At 41.1% G+C, this 25,285-nt stretch overlaps 1 protein-coding gene across 1 annotated transcript in view; it reads left to right on the top strand.

Annotated features, from left to right (window-relative positions):
- Positions 1-1,204: 1,204 nt before the first annotated feature.
- The window catches only part of CNTN1 (contactin 1), a 177,169-nt gene continuing 153,088 nt past the window's right edge, over positions 1,205-25,285 (top strand). The window contains 2 exon segments of the mRNA XM_065400114.1: positions 1,205-1,265; positions 23,666-23,792. Of these exon segments, the coding sequence (XP_065256186.1) occupies positions 1,205-1,265; positions 23,666-23,792 (188 nt within the window).

Here is a 25,285-nt window from a genome sequence, read left to right on the forward strand (position 1 = left end):
AAAAACCACCACCCCACCTAAGAGCAGGAGTAAACCAAATGGATGGTGTCCACTCATGGGTAGGATATGCAGATATTCCTTCAGTGATGAATTGGAAATCATACCCTACCCGCAGGTCATAGAGAAACTAGTGACACAGTAGAACCAATGAGCAGAAAAAAAGAGAAATGTGAACAAGATGTGAAAGATGTAAAGGATACTTTTATACACGCAGGGCAAGAAATCCATTAAACAAAACAAAATACGTACTTCAATCACCATGACTCACTGCCTAAAGAAATAGATAACAGCAGAAAAGAAAAAGCTAGCAAAATATTCTAATATAAACAAGGAGGAAATATAGAAGCAAAGAATTCTGGAAAACTATGTCTGAACTTTGGCAGGATCCAAATGAAGCTGTGTACATCCATTACTGGGTTCACTGCAATCTTTGCCCCGCAACCACATACAGAATATAAAATAGCTCAAATCACATAAAATAATTGACTTATTCAAGGTTTTAAAAAAATCCACTAAACCAGAGAGTAAAAACTAAGATTGTCTTTCCACAAGTTTGTGAACTACAGATTAGAACTCTAACAACTACAACATGCTAAGCAAAATAAATGCATTCTGAAAGAGATTGTGTGCCACCATTTCATGGTCATTTTTCTGTGAATGACACTGAAATCCCTGGGATTATTTTTAGTGTAAGGTGCTACTTAGCATGAGTAAGGGTGACAGAATCTTGATTTATATCATTAGCTATAAACCAGAAACCTTTTTCAAAGACCTCCACGCTGTAAAGTGTGTATACAAATACCACCCACATCCAAACCAACCCTGGGTTTGGTTTTGCAAGATGAGCCAAAGCAGAAACTATTACATTAACTCTTCCAGACTTTGAATAGTTCAGATGAATGATTATAAAGTGCTTTGAGATCCTTAGATGGAAGATGCTCTGTAAATGTACATACATTTGTCAACATACATTTGGTCTAGCAGATTTGAGAGTACCCTTAATTTACAAATATATCTATTCTCTGTCTATTAAACATGGAAAATGTAGCTGACTTAAATGTAGTGCTAGTCTCTACAGGAACATTCTCTTATCAGAATTATTCACTCTTTTTGTTTCCTTTTTTATTATCAGGTATTTTTAGTTCTCTGAACACTGGGGCTGCAAGGCAGAATTCCTTTTGAAATAATCATCTCTGAATAGAAGATGAAAATGTGGTTCTTAATCAGTCATCTTGTTACAGTATGTTTCATCTTCTGCCTGGCAGGTAAGACGACCTCTCATTTTAGTTAAATGAATTAACTTATTTTCAGTGCCACACATTTCAAGGTCAATACTGGTGTTTGTATCAGATTTAATTTATTTGTGCAGATGTGGTGAGCTACTAAATGTGGATAATGAAACTGGAAGAAAGAGTTTCACAGTATAACTGAAGCACTAATCCAAAAAAAAAAAAAAAGAGCCGGACCTTACATTTGTTTCTGGGTCTGTCTGATCTAGTAAATCCCCTTGATTTATCAAGTTTTACATAAAATCAGTATAAGAAACAACTGTTTGTGGCCAGGTGACCAAAATGACTAGAAGAATGGAAAGATGTCTATGGAAGGAGAGATTAAAAAGATTGGAACTGCTGTAATGCAGATGCCATTTAATAAAAATAAAATAAAATAATCAGCATTCAGCAGCAGTGCCATATGGTGGTATCTTGCTATGTATCTTGTATAACAGTGTGTTAATATGGCATATGTTGACTTTAATTAAATTGTATGCAGTAAAACTGTACTCTAATTAGAACTGGGCCCTTGCCATAAAAATTCAGATTTTAGGGATCTAGATTTCTAACACTTCAAAATTAGGGAGTGTTTAAAACTAAAATTCAGTCCTTTGTAATTATAGCAGCCAATTACGAAGTTCAGATCCAGGTTTGAATTATGACAACCAGCACCTATTCCAACCACCCAAAACACAAAGGACATCAAGACAGTTAAATGTGCATTTCAAACATTAATTCCACCTTAAACAAATGCCATTTTTATAATGACACAATAAAGTTCAGTTTTGTAGAGCCAATGTAGGCAAAATTCCTTTCAGGGGACATTTTGCATATGTATGGACCATGTGATTTAGCCTTTGGTGTCTAAGAAGCAGAATATATAATGTGTGTCTCTTATAAAATGCTGGCTGAAGCAGATTTTGAAAAATTCAGGTACCTTGTGGAAATAATATGAGAAATTTTCTGCTCACATTGAGCCAGACTGTGAATCCCTTACTGCTATTGGCAAACAGTTACTCATGTGCAGTTCCTTTCGAGTTAATAGGGCTGCTTGTGTGAGTAACAGCTCGCCAATGGGAGGGAGAGGTTCATGGTCTGGCCCAGTATTACCTCCCATACTGGACATTGTCTTGGTTTTTCCCTGTTTGTGTTATTTATGGAAGTAGATCACAAAGCACTGTTACTGAGTCACAAAAGCTGAACAGCATTTTGATGTCAATCCATTGCTTCTAAGACAGTCCTTCCAGAAAGGACTTCATAGCTTACAGTAGTGTAATTTGGTTTAGTCATGGGAACACAAGTATATTTTTGATCTCTGTTGGAATCATTCCAGTTGATGTGTGCATTTTACCCTGTCGTAGTTCACTGGAGAACAAATTAAATGACTGGCAAGGCATTAAGAATTCTTGAATATAAAGTAGTATGCATTGCAGGGGTTTTTATATGGCTTTTGCTCAGTTCAGACATGAGAGCTATTGATGGGCCAGAGAGTAATTCATTCATTGGTTTCATTTAACCTGGGGCTTTTCTTGCAGAAAGGCTGTCAGCTCCAGTCAGTAATGTTACCTATGCCATTTCACCCTAGCCACGTCAACCTTTTGGTCAACGTGATTATCAGCTCCTGTAGCTAAGTGAGTGTTGGGTTTTTGTGTTCAGGTTTTTTGTTTGAAAGCAGTGCAGTGGGGCTAAGGCAGGCTTCCTGCCTGCCCTCGCTCTGCGCCGTTCCCGGAAGTGGCCAGCATGTCCCTGGGGCCCCAGGGGAGGGGTCTCCACGCGCTGCCCCTACCCCGAACGCTGACTCCACAGCTCCCATTGGTCAGGAACTGCGGCCAATGGGAGCTGTGGGGGCGGTGCCTGTGGGCCCCCCACCTAGGAACCACTGCCAGAGGGGTGTGTCGGTCGCTTTCGGGAGCCACCCGAGGTAAGCGCCAACCCCCTGACCTCCTCCTGCAACCCAATCCCCTGCCCCATCCCAGAGCCTGCACCCCCTCCTGCATCCAAACTTCCTCCCAGAGCCTGTGCCCCACATCCTATCCCTCACCCAAACTCCCTCCCAGAGCCTGCGCCCCACACCCCCTCCTGCACTCAAACTCCCTCCCAGAGCCTACGCCCCACACCCCCTCCTGCACTCAAACTCCCTCCCAGATCCTGCGCCCCGCACCCCCTCTTGCACCCAAACTCCCTCCCAGAGCCCGCACCCCCTCCTGCACCCAAACTCCCTCCCAGAGCTCGCACCCAAACTCCCTCCCAGAGCCTGCACACACCCCCAGCACCCAAACTCCCTCCCAGAGCCTGCGCCCCGCACCCCCTCTTGCACCCAAACTCCCTCCCAGAGCCCGCACCCCCTCCTGCACCCAAACTCCCTCCCAGAGCTCGCACCCAAACTCCCTCCCAGAGCCCGCACCCCCTCCTGCACCCAAACTCCCTCCCAGAGCTCGCACCCAAACTCCCTCCCAGAGCCTGCACACACCCCCAGCACCCAAACTCCCTCCCAGAGCCTGCGCCCCGCACCCCCTTCCGCACCCCAACCCTCTGCCCCAGCCTGGTGAAAGTGAGTGAGGGTGGGGAAGATCAAGCAACGGAGGGGGGGGATGGAGTGAGCAGGGGGTGGGGCCTCAGAAAAGGGGTGGGACGGGCATGGTCTCAGGGAAGGGGTGGGGGAAGGGTCTTTGGGTTTGTGCGATTAGACAGTTGGCAACCTTGTCGGGCAGGCATGTGGAAGCCCTGGCCATGCTGGAAGAGTGCGCTGAGCAGCGCAGCCGGCAGCTCGCTGGGCACCAGCCAGTGCAAGCGCAGCACCGCCCAAATGTCAGGTGGACCGCGTCCACCTGGGTGCAGCTTGTGCGTGCGTGGCGACCAGAATTGGACTGTTCTGCCCTGCGGCCCGGAATTCCTGTCGGCGGGCCTGTTTGTGAGACTCTGCAAATGGAGTGTAAAGGGAGAAGAGGAGGACTCCCACAAAGGGAAGAGGGTAGAGAAGAGTTCACTGAAAGAAACATTGAGGAACAAGGCATATTTGATAAGTTTAGAAGGGAAGGAAAAAAGGAAATGAGGAAGAAACTGAAGAGGCAGGAGGGTTTCTTGACAATAAGGAGCTGACGAGAGCATGTTTGCATTTTAAAGAGAGCAAGCCAAAAGTGAATGACTAAAAAGGAGAGAGATTGGGAGGCTGATATAGATGAGGTAGAGGGATGGTGGAAAGTAGGTGAAAAACCTAGGTCTTGGGGACAGGGGAGAAGTAGGATGGGGAGTAAGGGAGATCATGATAGATTTCATCAATCGTCTCCTGGAAGTTGTCATTAAGATCCTGCATGGAGAGGGAGGAGGAAGTGAAGGGTCAAGGGGGAATTGATGGTGGCAAAAAGTAATGTGGGTTGTGGGCGTGGTAGTGGGGAAATAATGCAGTTTGGGAAGAAATATGGCAGAAGTGAAGGGGGAGAGTATGAATGTGTAGTGGTGATGGAGACGAACCGTGTATATTTTAATGATTTATTAGCATACACCAAATATTTCTCATTCATTTCTGGTAATTCAAAACTAATGCTGCACATGAATGTGTTAAAACAACTGCTGAGGACTTTAAGGTAGGTTAAAACAGAAAGGTACAAACAATTGCTATAGCAGTTCATTTAAAAATCTCATCAAAACACTGCCAGTGGGAAGCCTGGAGTTACTTTGATGAGCAGAAGTGGACAAGAGTCAATGCAGCTGCTTTACAGGTGGAGATCATCTCAAGCAGTGGGAGCAACATTTATTTTTCAGGTAAATCAGTGCTTGGAATCCAGTCTGGCAAATAGAAGTTGATGAAAAAGCCATGGCTAATTTCAGTGCTTCATCTCTGATCCATCTCTGACAGACAATAATAAAGAAGGTTCACCTTTTAGAGTGCACTTTAAGTGGTGCAAGGCAAATGAGAGCAGCAAATCACTCAGTGAAGAGTGGGGTGATGATTGGCTGCCCCGCTGTCAGAGATATTTCATGCCTATCGTCAGCAATATTTGAGTCCCCATCTTCCCCCCATATCTGGGCTCTCTCCAAGCCCCCGGTAACATTTCTAAATTGGCTAACTTCCTGTACAGATTCACCTCTCCCCACTGTAAAGGTGATTCCAAGCTTTTCTTTTTCATCAAGTTGACCGCAAGCAAGCAGGTCAGTGACTTGTGGCCGTGCCTCAGTCTGATAAATTTGGGCTTAGTAGATTAGGCTTCCATTTCAGTAATGGCCTAGCTTTTACTCTGTTTCCCAATAAAGCATGTGCCAAAACCTAATGGCCATTTTTTAGTTTTTACTGTGCTTCATGAATCCTCAGTTCTGTTTGGCTAAAAGGAGAATCTGTGGAACCAAAAGATATGCGACATGCCACACTAATTCCTTTTTAATGAAAATACTCAAAATAGCATATGCTCTCAGACATTCTATTGCAATACAAGGCAAATACCCAACTTTGGTTCAGATCTGACCCAGAGAGTCAGTACTGACTGTAACCTTTTGCCATTCTAATGGCAGTTTGGCCTGTGCAAGATGATTTTACGGCTCAAGCATTTTTGAAAACTTTGCCCTAAGTTTCTAAGTGTCATTGAAAGTCAATAAGTCCAAAATCATTTTTGAAAATGAGGCTGAGGTACCTCTGTACTTTGGGTGCTTGTGAAAATTTTAACTTAAGTCTTCTAATGGACATTATGCATGTGTGTCAATATAATTACAAACTATTACAACATGTATTTATTGACATCTTTGTTGGCAGTCTCAAAAGAGAAGCAAAGGACTAAAGTTACTCTTTCATTCATAAGCAGTGGATCACTGTGGAGAAATGTATACTGTCCTGTGCCTATGCTGCATCTGTTCTTTGGAAAAGTAACACTTGAGTTCTAATGCTGATACTTTTCATATGCACTAAATTCACTTTTAACTTTTAAATTAGAAAAAGAAAAAAAATCTGCATGATATACCATAGTGAATCAGTGATCTCACTGGTAGCTGGGAGATGGGCATAGATAATAACAGTTTTCTTATCTTCTTTAATCTAGTAGTATACTATTTGTCTGCCCCAAGACAATCTAGTCACTTTGTACAGAAGAAGGTGTGACTACTTTTTGATGGATGTTCTTTCTGTCCAAGTGGTGAAGTGTTCTTGGGAACCAATATCCATCCAATCCCTCAGGGTATGTCTACACTGCAGCTGGGAGCATACCTCCCAGCCTGGGTAGACAGATGTGTGCCAACTCTGCTTGAATTACCACACTAAAAATAGCAGTGTGGACTTTGTGGCATTGGCTAGCCACCCACGCCCAAACCCACAGGGTTGGGCAATCTTGTACTCAGGCAGCTGGCTGGTATCATCACCTATGCTGCAATATTCCCATTGCTTGAGCTAACACGTCTATCTACTGTGCTAGGAGCCACACCTCTGGCTGCAGTGTAGACATACCCTCATTGGCTTATGCTGATATGTTATTCATGAAGTTGATGGCAACTTTCTAGCAGTGTTATGATGTGCCAGGTCCATGACCTTTATGGTCACGGACACAATGCTACAATAGCCAGTGAGGCCCCACTGTGAAGTGCAGCATTCCCCACTCTATTATGAGAGAAATAAAATACAGATCTTACATTATATATCGCTTGAGTTTTTCCAAGGCAACAGCTTCAAAGACACATGCTGTTAACTGGGGAGTTGAATCGACATTATTTAAACTTTTTTTCCATACCATATGGCATTCATAGTTGCTAAAGGGGGGGTGGGATACACTTGCCTCTAAAAATAGAAAGTGGGTGAATGTACATAAACCATTTATGGCCTCCACCATGTCCCTGCTTTGTCTGACAAGAGCACTTTGTGCAGCACTGATGGTACTAGTGAATAAATAATCATGATGTTCTTCATGACCATAATGCTCGGAAACATGAAAGTGCATTGTTTATCTTCCTGTGAGCCTGGCAGAGTACGTTTTTGGCTCTTTTCCAAACTGTCTTGGTGCAGACCATGAGCCTCTCTAATGCTGGTAAGTCATATTTCATGTGAGTTTGAATACAGTATCTGATCCAGTTCTCAATATCAAGTAATTTCTAGGGTGTATTCATAAAACCGAGCCTGATGATTTAGTGATGAGTGGTAATGTCCATGCCTCTTCTCCTGTAACAATGTACATCAACATTCAAGGTCAGCCTAGCTGTGTACTATGTTAGGATATCTTTGGCCTTTGCTGTCTGAAACTGATAGATTAATACTTTTTAAGTTGATCATTATAAGAAAGAGGAACATATAAGCATTTAAATAACATTTAAATCTTTACATGAGTCCACCCTCCAATTTTTGCAGACTTTGAGAATATCACCACTTAGGGCATGTCTACACAGCGAGTTCCTGCACATCAAGCCAAGGTATGAATCAACAGCACACCATCTTGCTGCACAGTAGCATCCCATGCGAACAGCAGCGTCCACACTGGATGTTACTTTGTGGTAAGCTGCTGTGCGTTAGGTTCACAGCCTGATTTACTGTGCAGTAATTTGTTATTTGTTTGTAGATTCTAAACTCTTTAAGGCAGAGGCCATCCCTTTTGTGTGTGTTTGTACAGTACCTAGCACAGTGGGGCCAAGTGCATGATCGGAGCCCATAGGTGCTACCACAGTACAATTAATATGCAACATTACTAATAACCTAACCTCATGTAAAGTTTCTAATTTTGAGATTACTGACTCCCCCATTCTCCCATGTGTTCCCTAATCCCCAAATTTGAGTTTGCCAATCATTTATTATCTGATGGATTATTTGGTAATGAAATGAAAATGCTTTGTTCACAGACTGGGAAACATCTTATTTGCCAGCTCTAGAACCAAGTGTTGGTTACCACAGGAATTGTGAAGTTATATGTCTCTGGATATATGCTATCCGTAAACCTACATGAGTTGCTATTATATGACCTGTAGACTAATCAAGCTATTCCTTTCACCAGTGGAGAAGAAAGAAGATGAGAGATGGATATGCTATGGAGGCACTCAGATACTGCAGTGATAACAACCAGATGTGTCCCTAGATGGGTAGTAATTACCCTTATCAACACTAAATGAATAGGAAGCAGATAAATATATAGAAAGCAAGGAACAGAGGGAGGAGATGGTTCTTAGAAAAAAAAGAGAGAGGAAGCTAATGCAAATAATTCATTGATTCTAGTGGGAGTTGCAGGTGTTTGAGATGCTGAGCATCTCTCAGATTTTGGCCATTAGGAAACTTTTCAATGTGATCTCCTATCAGTATACTTAGAGCATTTTTCTTAAGTTTTGGGGGTCAAATTAAGAACTGTATCCTTCAAAGTGCTGAGCAGCATACACAGGTCTTGATCCAGCAAAGCCCTTAATCATATGCTTAACTTTAAACACATGAGTAAACCCCATGGATTTGGGACTACTTACATGTTTAAGTCTTTTGTTGGATCAGAATAGAGCCCTAAAAGAACTCAAGCAAGTCAGCTTACAGTCATGTTTTTTTAATAAATAGTGGTAGCGTCTGTCTTTGTCCAAATGTGCATTCTAAAATGCACTATTTAAATATTTTCTTGGGAAACTTTCCTCCCTCACCAGAAATATTTTCCCAGTAGGGAGAATACTATATAACGCAAAGTTTGCTCTTTATAAAACTGCTGTATATTCATCTCTGACAGTGTGTTTTGATTTTACCTCCAAAATGCATGATTTTATCCATTTTAAACACACACAAGGAAAGATTTCCCAGAGTTTCAGCTTTACAGTTTTAAAAAAATGTTGTTGTTTATGTAAAAATATACAGAATTTCTGCTTCTTGAAAACCATTTAATCCCCTGCCCCTTTATTCTCAAGCTATTCCAGGTGAGTGGAAGTTTAGTCATTCACTCCAGGATCTGCTTTCTTTAGCATTGACCCCAGTGAACACCTAGTAAGGCCTTATCGTGCAAACACTTACGCACATGCTTAACCCTTCTACCGTGAATAGATCTATTGAAATGAATGGGACTATTCACAGCAGTAGAATTAAGCAAACGTATAATGTTTGCATGATCAGGGCCTAAGGATGCATGCAGTGTAGTGTCTAAACAGATGGCACTTACAGGGCCTGTGTGTATATAACCCATATGTTTTATTGAACAGATTGCCAACTCTTCACTACATTTCAGTAATATCCATCACCTTTTCCTCCTTTAGTCTGTCTGAGAGTATGGTAGTTTACACACTAACATTCTTCTGTTTGACATATGCATACTGTTCTCTCTGATTAATGCCCCTTTTTGATAATGCCTGATCTGGAACCAATTCCAAGAACTGGAGTGTGCTAGATGTTGACTAGCTGTTTCCCTTCTTAAAATTCAATTATGGCTCCATTTTGTGTGTTTTTATTTAAGAATGTGATAAGATTTAAAAACATGTAGGAATAGAGAGAATATACCCACAAATAGAAACCCACTAAAAGTCACTAATTAAAACAAAATCTGCATTAATTTGGGTGAGGTGGTCTAATCTTAAATGCTGATTTCCTTGTAACCATAACCATCAACTCTGTCATCCTAATCACCAGATTCTAATATCCAGTGCGTTGAATGATTCATTGAAAAATCCATTGCAGGTACAAGTTCAGGAAACGATTTTCTAAAATCTGTGTAAGTTATTAAATTTTTTCCTGACATCTAATACGGGCTCTTACTGTAAATTCCAAAAAAGATGTAAAATGTTACCAATGAGGTTCATCGTAATAATAATAATTGATAAATAGTCGAATGAAATAATCTAAGTTTAGGAGTAAACATGACTAACTATATAGGAATTTCATATTTTAGATTTCAAAAATGTGCGTTCCATAAACTGACATAATATGGAATCAGCCTTCCATGATGGATTGAAAGGACCTTCTGTAGCTGCTGCATGATATATGTAGCCTAGGTCTTCTATACGTCATCTTGTGCAGAAAAAAGAAAAAAACCCGAAACACTCTTATATGAAATGCGGGAAATGAATCCATGCCTGAAATCACATGGTCTCACAATGGGATTTCTCAACAAATATGAGAATAAATATTAACTCATAACAAGTCCTGGGCAAATCTTTTTGCCAGTAAAGTTATGAACAGGGCTTGTTATGAGTTAATATTTATTCTCATGATTTTTGTGAAATTCCAGTGCGAGAATTAGATTTGAAGAATGTCATCACTTCCTGCATTGTTTTTGCTTCTGTGCAAGTGGACTCACAAAAGAGCTAACATGGGTGGATGACATATCACTGAATGAGACACGGTTGAGGAAATCATTATAAATAGAGATATGAAACCTGTGATGAATAAAAGTCTCAAGCAGGATTGACAATTATATTTTCAATTTTAGGGAAATAAAACACAACTAGTAAAACTCCTGTAAAGTGGTTTCTGATTTCTTGTGCCCTACTATGTATCAAACTGGATAATTGGTTGATTGCCTCAAATGCAAGAATGAGTATAGTGCAGAGACAGGCATTAGCCTGTATAAGTAATTTATACATATAAATAGGACTGCAAGCATTTCTATAAAATAACCTTCCAGATGAGATTTAAATGATCTCCCCATTTATCCATCATAAGTCCATGATAGTCATTACTGAATATAAGAAAATATATTGTTTTTTTAGTCTCAGATGGCTAAATGATAAATATTAAATCTAAAACAATTTATAATTAATATTAGCTGAATCTCCTAATTAACACTTTGCATCTTTTCTGTGTTTTCCTTTTTTTCCTCTAACTGCCTTTCAACTATTATGCAGTTCTTGAATTAAAACTGCTACTATGCCTTTGTGTGTGTATTTGTGTGCCTTTTATATACTGCATATGTGAGTCGTTTGACCAGGAGTAACTGGAATCAGTGAGCAATATTCCAAAATTTGCAGGAATTCACTGGATATTTCTTAGGCTGTACTGGAACTAGATCCTCTGTCTTAATAGCAGATATACTAAGGCACTGTATGCCCAGATCTGATCTCTCTCTGGGGTAACTCCAGAAGTCATTGGAGCTACCCCACAAAAACTTAGTGAACAATTCAGGTTATTTAACAGCCAGCATTTGTGGTTAGTGTATCCCTTTATCACAAGTGAAACCCTGGCTTTGGTCCACTCTACCACTCCCCATGCTGCAAGGAGCTGGAAATAGTGCAGAGATCTTGCAATTAAACCTTGTTAAGGAAACAACATGTCATGACACCCTGATGCAACCCGTATAGCAGAGCAATAAATATTGTTGATGAGCCTCAAATGAAGTTCCATCCAGCTCTCCAAGCTTAGGGAAATATTCGCACAGGGTCAATTCAGGAGTCGCCTATTCCTGAGGGCAAAGGGAGGAGTTTGGGAAATAGGGGATGCAAGGTTGGGGAAGCATAGGCTAGTTTGGCATGAGGGAGATTTGTAAAGTGTGGTGCATATGAGGAAAAGCTTTTTTAAAATTAAAACTTAATTAGATAGGAAAACCTTGGTATTGAAATTATTATTAATATTTGGAATTATTAATATGGGAGATTACCAAACACTAATTTAGCCATACATTCCTTTATTAAACCCAAAAGCCAAATGGAATTTTATACAAATGCTCTACACATGCCTAATAGCATTAAAAAAAAAGTAGTTATTACCCTGAATACGGTAACAAAATATTCATAAGTATGTGATGAGTATACTTAAACAGTTCAGAGCTAGGAAAAACCATCTCGTCCTGGTGTGCTCCAGCATGATTTATACCCTTCCATATGATAGCCAATTACTACTTTAGCTAACAACCAATTTGTCCAGTCTTACTCCAGATAAGATTTACAACCTCCCTTTCTCCCCAAGGCCTCTTCTCCTTCCTGCTGACCAGTAGCTTTCTCGTTCCCCCCGGGTTCATATAGGCCTTACTTTTTAGATAACACTGGAATGTGGGGTGGAAAGGTCCGTGTTGGCTCCTTCTAAGGCAGATTCTCTTTGTCTCATTTAATACCATCTGCAGTCATTCTTTACAACATACGTTTCCTTAACGCAACTTAAGCTAACTCGAATTCTTTAATTTCATGTTTATTCTATATTCCAAAAATGTCAAGGGGGACCCTAAATCTATTGAATGTATAGGAGTTTAGTGCACATGGATTTTCAGTGTCCATGTGTCTAGCTGCTTTATTTGCCCTTCTGATTGTTCCTTTCTCTGATTCTTGTGTCTTACCAAAGCTATTTCTTCTTGCCTTACTTGTATGGAAAAAAAACCTTGCTGAGTGTATTCTCACACGATGCTGCACAGGCTGTCTCTTCAATTGCATGCGGAACAACCTAGTAGGTTCAGTCAATTACTAAATAATGCTTTATAAACAGACTTAGAGAGTTTTACAGATGGTACAACCTCATCACATTGGTTACACAGTGGGACAACAATTTCTCACCCCAATGCTTTAATAAATAAAGCTATCCCTCCCATGATTTATTACTTGTGGGCCCAAATGCAGGACCCGTACTGACAGAAATTAATCCATAGAGTCATTATAGCAAATGAATGGCCTATTGGAAAGAGTCACTGATAAATCATCTGAAAGGAAATGATGTCCCCAAGTGTGGCACTGAAATGACTATGTGATAGATTTCTGCCCCATGTCCATGGGAAAAGATGTTTAAAGTGGTAACAGCACCCACTCTGCCCCTTCGTGCACACAGGGACGTGCACACACACATACACACCATACAGGCTGGTATAATTATAAATCCTAGCTTTACTGCATGGCATTATCCTTAATCTGTGAATAAAATTGATTTTCAAAACTAAATTAGATACATGTAAAGATTAATTTAGCTGAAGATAAAATAAATTGGCTTGGCTGAAAGTGATTGGGATGGATGGTGATGGAGCAGAGACTAAATCTTTGCTGTCCCACTGAAGACAGAACTTATTTACATATCTTCTTGTCTACTGAAAGAGATGTTTGGGAGTAAGGTTACATATATAGTCTGGTTGGTATAATTGCCTACTAACTAAACAGTATGTAAATATTTTATTTGTTAAAATCTTCATTATTGCATATGGAGAACAGAATGAATGATCATGCAAAGCCAGTCTTTTGCTGCTTTTTTCTTTTACTACTCTATTTTGCACTAAGAAATAGTGAAGACAGTATAATTAGGTTCAACATGGAGGAGGGCAGGTAGATTTCCAAAAAGTGACACAGTGACACTAAACTTTAGGAAAAAAGATGTCAATAAAATGAGGAAGTTAGTCGTAAAGCCCCCAAATCAGAAGTAAAATCCTGACCATTGGCCAGTATACGACTTAAAAATATATTAGCGTCTCAGAAGACTTCTGTGCCATTGAACATACAGAAAGCCAGTAGAAAACTAATATGGCTAAATGGCAAAGTTTGAGAGGTTATTTGAGCCAAACAGATCTTTTTTCAAATTTTGGAAATCTTAACCTAGTGAAGCCAACAAACACGAGTACAAAATACAGTTGGCAGTAATAAGCAAGAGGGAAATTGCAAGGCCAAAATGGATTTCCAAGATGAAATTGCTAAAGGTGTAAAAACAAACAAGTAGAGATTCTTTAAGTATATCTGAAGCAGGAAGTCTGCAAAAGAATCTGTGCATCAGCTGAATCATCAGGGATTAAAGAGAGCAATTAATGATGATAAGACATTGCTGAGATGCTAAATGATTTATTTGTATCATTCTTCCTGGATGATATTGTTGGGGAGATTCATACCCTGGCCCGGCTCTTTTCTAGTAATAAAGATGAAGTACTTCCAGAGACTGACGTGTCAGAAGAAGAGGTGCTAGAGGAAATTGATGATTTAAGAAGCAATGAGTGGCCAGGCCCAGACAGTACTTCCAAGACTTCTCAAGAAGCTTAATATACAATCTCTTATTTAAAAAAAAAAAAGTCACCGAGGATTAGAAGGTAGTAAATATTGACACTATATTTTAAAAAGAGTCTGGTGGTGATCTGGGATATTATAGACCAGTAAGTCTTTTATACCAGACATATTGATTGAAGGAACTCGTTGAATATTTGAAAGTAGAAGGCAGCTTGGGTGAAAGTGATCATGAAATCATAGAGTTCACAATTCTAAGGAAGGGTAGAAGGGAGTACAGCAAAATAGGGACAATGGATTTCAGGAAGGTGGATTTTGGTAAGTTCAGAGGGGTCCCATGGAAATCAAGACTGAGGGGAAAAACAACTGAGGAGGGTTGGCAGTTTTTCAAAGGGACAGTATTAAGGGCCCAAAAGCAAGCTATTCCGCTGTGTAGGAAAGATAGAAAATGTGGCAAAAGACCACCTTGGCTTAACCACGAGATCTTGCATGATCTAAAAAATAAAAAGGAGTCATATAAAAAATGGAAACTAGGACAAATGACAAAGGATGAATATAGGCAAACAACACAGGAATGCAGGGGCAAGATTAGAAAAACAAAGGCACAAAATGAGCTCAACTTAGCTACAGGAATAAAGGGAAACAAGAAGACTATTTATCAATACATTAGAAGCAAGAGGAAGACCAAGGACAGGGTAGGCCCACTGCTCAGTGAGGAGGGAGAAACAGTAACAGGAAACTTGGAAATAGCGAGATGCTTAATGACTTCTTTGTTTCTGTCTTCACCGAGAAGTCTGAAGGAATGCCTAACATAGTGAATGCTAATGGGAAGGGGGTAGGTTAAGAAGATAAAATAAAAAAAAGAACAAGTTAAAAATCACTTAGAAAAGTTAGATGCCTGCAAGTCACCAGGGCCTGATGAAATGCATCCTAGAATACTCAAGGAGCTAATAGAGGAGGTATCTGAGCCTCTAGCTATTATCTTTGGAAAATCATGGGAGACAGGAGAGATTCCAGAAGACTGGAAAAGGGCAAATATAGTGCCCATCTATAAAAAGGGAAATAAAAACAACCCAGGAAACTACACACCAGTTAGTTTAACTTCTGTGCCAGGGAAGATAATGTAGCAAGTAATTAAGGAAATCATCTGCAAACACTTGGAAGGTGGTAAGGTGATAGGGAATAGCCAGCATGGATTTATAAAGAACAAATCATGTCAAACCAATCTGATAGCTTTCTTTGATAGGATAACAAGTCTTGTGGATAAGAGAGAAGCTGTGGATGTGGTATACCTAGACTTTAGTAAGGCATTTGATACGGTCTCGCATGATATCCTTATCAATAAACTAGACAAATACAACTTAGATGGGGCTACTATAAGGTGGGTGCATAACTGGCTGGATAACCATACTCAGAGAGTAGTTATTAATGGTTCCCAATCTTGCTGGAAAGGTATAACAAGTGGGGTTCCGCAGGGGTCTGTTTTGGGACCGGCTCTGTTCAATATCTTCATCAACGACTTAGAAATTGGCATAGAAAGTACGCTTATTAAGTTTGCAGATGATACCAAACTGGGAGGGATTGCAACTGCTTTGGAGGATAGGGTCATAATTCAAAATTATCTGAACAAATTGGAGAAATGATCTGAGGTAAACAGGATAAAGTTTAATAAAGACAATCAGTCTCACAAATACAGAATGGGAAAAGACTGTCTAGGAAGGAGTATGGCAGAAAGGGATCTAGGGGTTATAGTGGACCACAAGCTAAATATGAGTCAACAGTGTGATGCTGTTGCAAAAAAAGCAAACATGATTCTGGGATGCATTAACAGGTGTGTTGTGAGCAAGACACGAGAAGTCATTCTTCCGCTCTACTCTGCGCTGGTTAGGCCTCAACTGGAGTATTGTGTCCAGTTCTGGGCACCGCATTTCAGGAAAGATGTGGAGAAATTGGAGAGGGTCCAGAGAAGAGCAACAAGAATGATTAAAGGTCTAGAGAACATGACCTATGAAGGAAGGCTGAAAGAATTGGGTTTGTTTAGTTTGGAAAAGAGAAGACTGAGAGGGGACATGATAGCAGTTTTCAGGTATGTAAAAGGGTGTCATAAGGAGGAGGGAGAAAACTTGTTCATCTTAGCCTCTAAGGATAGAACAAGAAGCAATGGGCTTAAACTGCAGCAAGGGAGGTTTAGGTTGGACATTAGGAAAAAAGTTCCTAACTGTCAGGGTGGTTAAACACTGGAATAAATTGCTTAGGGAGGTTGTGGAATCTCCATCTCTGGAGATATTTAAGAGTAGGTTAGATAAATGTCTATCAGGGATGGTCTAGACAGTATTTGGTCCTGCCATGAGGGCAGGGGACTGGACTCGATGACCTCTCGAGGTCCCTTCCAGTCCTAGAATCTATGAATCTATGAAATACAGAATAACAAAACAGATAGAAAATCATGTCAGGATAGAGTACAACCATCATAGTTTCCGCAAGGGAAAATTGTGTCTCACTAATCTGTTAGAATTCTTTGAAAGTATCATTATAGTCATGGATAATGGAGAACCTGTTGATAGTTTAAGGCCTTTGACCCATACAAGAGGCTAAGTAGTTATGGGGTGAGAGGCAAAGTATGGTTCAAAAATTGGCTAAGAGACGGAAAGAAAAGCATAGCATTAAATGTTAATCTTTTGCCAAGATGAAAATTTACTATGGGATACCTCAAGGTGCAGTATTAGGTCTCATGTTGATCAATATTTTAATTATCTGAAAAGGAGTGTGGGATGTGTGTGTAGTGACGTAGCAAAATTTGCAAATGACACTGTTATTTAGGTTAGTCAGGACTAGAGGGGACTGTGGGGAAGTTCAGAGATCTAAACAAGCTAGGTGAATGGGCAATATGATGGCAAATGAAATTCTGAGTCAATAAATGCAAAGTAATGCACGTTGGAGGGAAAAATTTAAACTATACGTCTTACAGGGTTCTAAATTAACTATCAACACAGAAAAGGTTAGTTGGTGTCGTGGCAGACAGCTCAATGAAAACATCTGCTCGAAGTGCAGCTGCAGTCAAAAAAGCAAATAATATGTTAGGATGCAGAAGGAATGCAGAGAATATTATAGTATCTATATAATCAATGGTGTGGCCTCATCTGGAATACTCTGCACAGGATCTTACTCTAAAGCTTCTGGTGGTGGCCACTGTCAGAGATAGGATACTGGACTAGAAAGACCTAGGATTTAATCCAGTATGACAATTTCTATGTTCCTATTTTTCCTGTGAAAAAGATTCTAACATACATCAGTATAGGCCATTTTCACTTGGGTAACTGCAAGCTATTGGTGCTTAATAATATATAATAATAATCAGGAACTCCATAACTGAAAATGTCACTGGGGCCTAATATCTGCATGTCACTGGTTCACATGCAACTTTAGGTATGGAGTGATCAAAATTCACTGCTATGTGATGGCAATTTATTGGCTTGCAATGAATGAAATGATTTGGTCTCAGATGAGTTCTTTGCTGACGGATGTCCAGATTGTTGAAGTTGTTGGAGTTACTCTGAGGGCTTGTCTACACATACAGAGCTTCAGCGGTGCACTGCTGTAGCGCTTAGTGAAGACACTACCTATGCTGATAGGAGAGCTTCTCTCGTTGGTGTACGTACTCCAACTCCCTGAGAGGCAGTAGTTATGTCGATGAGAGAAGCCATCCCATTGACATAGCATCTGCACCAAGAGTTCGGTTGCTATAACTGAATGGCTGGGGGTGTGGACCTGAGTCTGTAGTGTAGACCAAGCCTCAGCTTACGCTGGAGTAAATGAAAGCAAAGTTGGCAGCAGCCTGAAGCTCCATACTAACAGTGTTTAATTGGTGTGTTTTTGAATGAAGAACTGTAAACTTATCAATGAATGTTACTCTGAAAACTTAGCATATTTTAAAATCTTTTTAAAAATGCAGTACTTACATTTGACTTTCCTGTTCTACGACTTTCACAAGTTAACCCCACAATTTTTAACTAGAAAAAACAAAAATGCCACTGGGGTGCTGTTTCATAGGTAAGCTCAGGCACCCAGTGTTGCCCTGACCTATACCTAGGGCCCTACCAAATTTACGGCCATGAAAACCATGTCAACGACCGTGAAATCTGGTCTCCTCCCTCCCCTTCCCCCCATGAAATCTGGTCTTTTGTGTGCTTTTACCCTACACTATACAGATTTAATGGGGGGAGACCAGTGTTTCTCAAATTGGGGGTCCTGACCCAAAAGGGAGTTGCAGGGGGCTGGCAAGGTTATTTTAGGGGGGTCACAGTATTGCCACCGTTACTTCTGCACTGCCTTCAGAGCTGGGCGGCTGGAGAGACTGCTCATGCCCACCAGGGGGCCTCGGACCTGGTTGAGAACTGCTGAAACAGTGTTTGGGGTAACCATGTAAATGACAATGTGTATATATTTGGGAAGTATTTTAAACTGGGGTGGAGGAATGTGATGTCCTGCCCTTTTAAATGATTAGGCTCTCTGAGCTCAGTGCGGAGCTTCACTTTCATTTTAGTTTCTATTTTGTGGCCGAAACAATGAAGTCTTTCTATCAGCTTTCCCTATGTCTATTTCCTTCTCTGCTGGGTCCAAATATAACAGCACTTTAACACTTTCCCAGTAAGTAGCCTCTGCTCTCTGGAACTAGAGAGCTCTGTGTTCTAGTTCTGCTCACTCCAAAGTGCCATCCTGGAGTGGGTTTGGATCTTCCGTTTTAAAGAATCACCCGCTCCAGGTTTGACAAGCCTCACACGTGCGCCAGGTTGGGCTGACTGTGCTCACAGAAGTTCTTTAACCCCTTCCTGAGTGGTGTAGCGATCTGCCCCACTACATAATCCTACTGAATTCATTGCCGTTTCAGGGTGTAATTCATTGCACAGGATGTAAATCAAGTCGGAATTTGTCTGCTTTATCTATTAATGATTATAACAAATTCAAGCCTAGCATAAGTAAATGAAAGTCAATGTAATTACAGCAGGGATGAATTTGGCCCTGAATCTTTAAATCTGGAAACAGCAAATGTAATTAATGAGAGCAGGAATTCTGTAACTAAACAAATACTGAGGTAAAGAAATCTGCTCCTGGCATAAGAAACTGATGGGAAGAAAAAATGGAAATAAAAATTGAAAAGCAGATCTATACAGGGGACACAGTTAAACTTTTTTTTTTTTTTTTTTTGCCTTTTACTTGAAGTTATCATCTTTTCTAGTGGTAGTCCTGATTATAAGGATAGGGAATACCAGTTAAGCCTTTTAAAATATTATTTGCAGATTTATAAAAGGTTAGAGAGAATTTTGAACTTAACCACCACATTATGGCCATCATCAGAAAGTAACCAGTTAGGCACATACATCACATTGTGGTATCTGAGATGCCGCAGCTGTGGACTGTAATTGCATCAGGCTGTGGGGCATATCCTTATCTGTTCCAGAGCTCTGCTTAGTGTGGGGAGTGGATGGTGCAGGGGCATGCCTCAGACAGCAGGTTCCAGCTCTCATATTTTGAGAGCCGGCTCTACACCCCTCAGAGCTGTTGCCAGGAACTCTAAATTACATCACTGATTTGGGGTCTTGAGCCTGTGGAGGATTGGTGTGTAAGCAGAGTCAGAATGAGCTCTACCCTGACATCTGATGGTGAGCTGTGGAAAAGGACTTCAGAGGCTGATCTCGTTTGCATTGGCACACCCACCCTGCCTAGCATGATGGACTGCTTGCTCAAATGGTCACTTTGGCTGCTGTGGGATCCCCAGTCTCTTTGTTATTGGGGCAGAAGTAATAAAGTGTTATCCTGGTTAGGTGAATCAAGGACAGTAGAACTGTACTTGGCATTTTATGACTGAGGGACTCATCCTCAATTAAGTAGCACTCGCTAGGCAAGAGACATGGGTTCCAAAGCCCAGTGAATTGAGAGAGGCTGGGACAGGTATGTGTACCTGGTAGTGTGGACCCCTTCTGAGGGCCCCAAACACCACTTTGGCCCCTCTCTCTTTGCGGTGTAATAATAGAGCTAATTTTGACTCAGTTAGAAGTCTTGTTAGGTGCTGCAGAGCTGAAATCACTGATTCCTAGGTCTAAGCATTAGACCTACTTTGGGCTAGTGGTTCTGAGTGCGCCAGCACTGAGGCCCCCCTACTAACAGATTAAATCACTGAGAGCTGAAGTTACTGAGAGCCGAAATCACTGGTGTTAAGTAGGGGTGGGGCCTGAAGACAAGTTGGTGAGTGGCTAGAAGGACAAATAGCAGAGTGAGGAGTGGATAGCAGAGAGGTGCAGCTAGCGGAGAGGAGCGGCAAGCAGGACAGCTGGTGGAGAGGTGCAGCTGGCGGTGAAGACTGTAGCAGAACCCCACGGAGAGGCGTGGCAATCGGCCATCAACCTGAGCAGTGGCGTATGTAAGATGCCCCCATACCTCCCTCCACTTCCACCCAGGCTGGGAGGTAAACTCTGCAGATGAACTTCTGAACTCTGGGGGCTGCACTGACCAAGGATAGAAACTGTGGGTGGGGGTCACTGTTGGGTTGCTGGACTTAAGACCCTGAGGGGAAAAGGACACTGCCAAACTTACTTCGGGGTGGGTCTTTTGCTCATGGTTCGTGTTATGAATCCTGTTTGTGGTGTTTCCCCAACATAATGCTGCATTGTTTCCCTCCTTTATTAAAAGGCTTTTGCAACACTCAGACGTATTGCCTCTTAGAGGCACCCAGGGGGGTGGCATGTAATTGTCCCAGGTCACTGGGTGGGGGCTCGAGCCGGTTTTACATTGTGTTATTGAAACGGAACCCCTAGATACTGAACCTGGCCCTTGTTGCTGCCCTCTGACGGGCAAAAGGGTTACAGGTGCAGCGGAGTGGTGCTCGACCACACCCCTGACAAATGGCCTACATAAGGAGGTGGGGCTGTAGAGGTTCAAGGCCCAACTGCACCTAGATGCACCACCAGGGTGTTGCATAGATACCAGTAGGATGATCCTTTAAGATGGGGGAATTCTCTGCTGCTGATTTGTGGCTGGATTATGATCCCTTAACACTAGCTGAGTAATGCAAAGGGGCATAACTACTCCTGGGGATGTGTTAATCTGTGTATAGATAGAGGATCACTCTCTGCTGGTGCACAGCATTTACTATTCACACTATGACACCATCATAGGTTGATAAAAATTATGTGTTTCCATAAGACAACAAAAAGTCCAATAATACACAGATGGTATTTTTGTTATTCCTAATTCCCACATTTTTGGGCCAATATTTGTATTAGAAAACTAGCAGAAAACTATCTGAGATACTGATAAAGAGCTTGATCCTGTTCTACTTGAAGTCAGTGATAAATTTCCATTGCCTCGACTGGGAGCAGGTCCAAAGAGGTACTGTTTGCTGCAGCGTGGTCATGCAAATTCATTTATAACAACATCCAGGTAAGGAGGAGAGAGACTTGTCACAGAAGCGGAGGAGAACTGGAAAGATGGCCAGAACAGCTGAAGAATGATTTCCTTTCTCTTTACTTTTACAGCATACTATTATTTAAAATTCATGTATTATTAAACCAATTAAATATACCATCTTATACTATAACATAGACAACTGGTATCTACTGATAGTGGGGGGGCACAATTTAAAGATTACCCCCCCACACACCCCAGCACGCCCCCTCTTATGCTCAGCGGCCCCTCTCTGCAGCTCCGAGAAGTTAGCTCAGTGGGGAGAGGCAGCAGCAAGAGCAGCGGCTCTCCCTGCAGCTCCCAACTATTTTGCTGCTGCCTTTCCCCATGGCCGCAGCTTGCAGTTGGCCAGCCCCAGGAGCTGCCGTGCAGGGATGGGGCACTGCTGGCAAAGCCTGGCAGAAATGTTTTCAATTGTGCCTAAGTTACTTAGGCACACACATCCCTGTGACTTTTCAATGGGGCCCCTCAGACATTTCAGCGCGTGCTACATCCGAGGGCTGCAGGGGCTAGACAGGAAATTCCCTGCCATTACTCTTCCCAGGAGCTGGGGACCACTGTGTCAACAGTCACCAGAACTAAGAGCCACTGCTGGTGCCCTGGCAATGTGGAGAAGGAGGGAGAAAACAGCCTGACTTGAATGCAGGGAGCAAGGAGGGGAAGAGAGAGAGAGCAAGGTGAAGAGGTCAGGAGCTCAGGAAGAGGACAGGCATGGGGGGGACAAAGCTATTTAAAAATGTGAATTGCTCAGAGAACCTTAATTCTGGAATTTCCTAACTTGTGAGTCTTTTCAATGCAAGCATGAATGTAAGCAATACCTGTCACATCAACTTTTCTTTTAACATAGCTTTTTGGGGATTTAATTGAATATACAATGATAAATTTACCTTTGCCTGCAGCATCTTACATCAAAGTGGCAACATCATTTTTCTTTTCCAAGAGGCCTGAATAAAAGGAGAGCAATTTGATTTGGAGAGGAAGGCTCAGCTTCATTTTCTTTCATATTAGTCTTTTATCCGTACAGTAAAGATTCATTCCATACATATAAAAACTTTGGTGTTCTGTAGGTCATAGGAAAAGGGATTATTCAGCTTTAGCTCACTCGTTTGTATTTGTCCCAGCTCACATGTCCTCACTATCAGTGCTGGCAGTATGTTGGCCTGTGTCAGATGAGTTGGTCTCAAATGCATTCCTAGTAGACAGATGTCCAAATGACACATACTTCCATCAGACCTGGCACTAATTGTCACCCTAGTTGGTAATGTCAGCAGAGAGGGTAAGAAATGAATGGAAATGAAATCTAAATTACCTTCTCCCTCACCCCAGGGCAAGAATGACCCAGAGAAGAGTGGTAAAAGGAAGCCAGCACTGATGTCCATGCTGTGCTTGTTTTGTTGATGCATGCAGAACTTAGTTTTGCAGGGCTAACAAACCAACAGCATCCACACACACAGCATGTTATAAAGGGTGTGCCTTTTGTATTTTTTATTGTTTGTTTCTTAATGAAAATCAATACAAAATTAATAGGTATGGATGATGTAAATTGGTTCAAGAGAGATTAATAAGACTGGGACTTTTCAGCTTGGAAAAGAGATGACTAAGGGGGGATATGATAGATGTCTATAAAATCATGACTGGTTTGGAGAAAGTGAATAAGGAAGTGTTACTTATTCCTTCTCATAACACAAGAACTAGGGGTCACCAAATGAAATTAATAGGCAGGAGGTTTAAAACAAACAAAAGGAAGTATTTCTTCACACAATGCACAGTGAACCTGTGGAACTCTTTGCCCAAGGACGTTGTGAAGACCAAGACTATAACAGGGTTCAAAAAATAACTAGATACATTCATGGAGGATAGGTCCATTGATGGCTATTAGCCAGGATTGGTAGGGATGGTGTCCCTAGCCTTTGTTTGTCAGAAGCTGGGAATGGGCAATGGGGGAGGGGGGCCACTTGATGATTATCTGTCCTGTTCATTCCCTCTGAAACACCTGGCATGGGCCACTGTTGGAAGACAGGATATTGGGCTAGATGGACCTTTGGTTTGACCCAGTATGGCCGTACATAAGATTTACTTTCTTAACATCTATTAATTGTGAACCTATATTTTTATTTCAGAGGATGGAAAAGGATATGGCCCAGTTTTTGAGGAGCAACCCATTTATACCATCTACCCTGAGGAATCTACAGATGGACAAGTTTCAATGAACTGCAGAGCTCGAGCAATCCCTTTTCCAACTTACAAGTAAACCTTTAGCTTGGTTTTGAATTACAGGGCTTGCCAGGCATTTCACACACTAAACATTTCAAGTATTATAATTTGCTGATTCTGAATGAATGAATGGTTTAGCAAGTGGATGTATAGTCTTCCTAGACACACAGGAGTTGAAGTTTGTGCATTTTTTCATTAAAAAGACAGTTTTTGTTATACTTGCAATGATGTCTAGGGAAGTCCTGGACAGAAAATATCAATTGTGTTTCATGAAACATTTTCAGGTTTCTTAATTTGTTTTTGGGAGCCTAGCTGTGATCTTTCAAGACAGTCCTTCATTTCCTGTCAGTCAAAATCAGGGATAGCAGTGTCATCCTGGACCTGAGAAGCTTTTTAATGGAAATTTATTTTGAAAATGTTTCTACCTATTCTAGTCTAGAGTTTCACCATATGAACTCTGTCATAATAAACCTCATATTCTTAATGAACCAGTCCATGATGATTGATTCTTCTGTGCAAGTGTAGGATCTCATGGCTTCCATGGGTCTCTACAATAGGCTCAACACACATCAAAGGACATACTCTGGAGCTTATATTTTGTCATGAGAGCATGGTAGTTTACATTCTTGTCATGGTCAGATAACCACCTCCTTCAAAGTAGGGACAGACTCCTAAGTCCTCTCAAGGTGAGGGACCCATTTCATTCATCTGCCCTCACAAACTGACAGACTTACTCCTCTGTCAAGAGTTGTATGTACAATTGAGTCACTGAGCCATTCTGTCAATGTCTATAATAACATTATGATCATCTACTGTACTGTACCATCAACACAGTACCCCCCAAATGTTCATTTTCACCTCATCATCCTTGCAGATCACTTGATTATATAAAATATCTGTGATGAATGGAGAACTTGAGAGGAGATTAGAACACTGGGGCTAGACAACTCATTCTGATTCTGATCCTTTGAAACAGAGAGAGTTCTTGCGTTCTTATGGTGATGGTGGAGGCTAATGGGGCTTTTTTCCCCCCTTACCACCATGACTTCTTCAAAGTCCAAACCAGCAGGATTGTTCATGTGGTGAACACCTTGGGGAATGTAGACTTCCACTAGGGTGTCGATTAATCGCAGTTAACTCACGCGATTAATTAAAACAATTAATTGCAATTAATTGCAGTTTTAATCACACTGTTAAAAATCGAATACCAATTTAATTTATTAAATATTTTTGGATGTTTTTCTAAATTTTAAAATATATTGATTTCAATTACAACACAGAATACAAAGTGTACAGTGCTCACTTTATATTACTTTTGATTACAAATATTTCCACTGTAAAAATGACAAACAAAAGAATATTTTTCAATTCACCTCATACAAGTACTGTAGTGCAATCTCTTTATTGTGAAAGTGCAATTTACAAACTTAGATTTTTTTTGTTACATAATAGCACTCCATAACAAAACAATGTAAAACTTTAGAGCCTAGAAGTCCACTCAGTCCTACATCTTGTTCAGCCAGTTG

This window comes from Emys orbicularis, chromosome 1 (assembly GCF_028017835.1).
Source record: "Emys orbicularis isolate rEmyOrb1 chromosome 1, rEmyOrb1.hap1, whole genome shotgun sequence".
In the NCBI taxonomy this organism is placed as follows: domain Eukaryota; kingdom Metazoa; phylum Chordata; order Testudines; family Emydidae; genus Emys; species Emys orbicularis.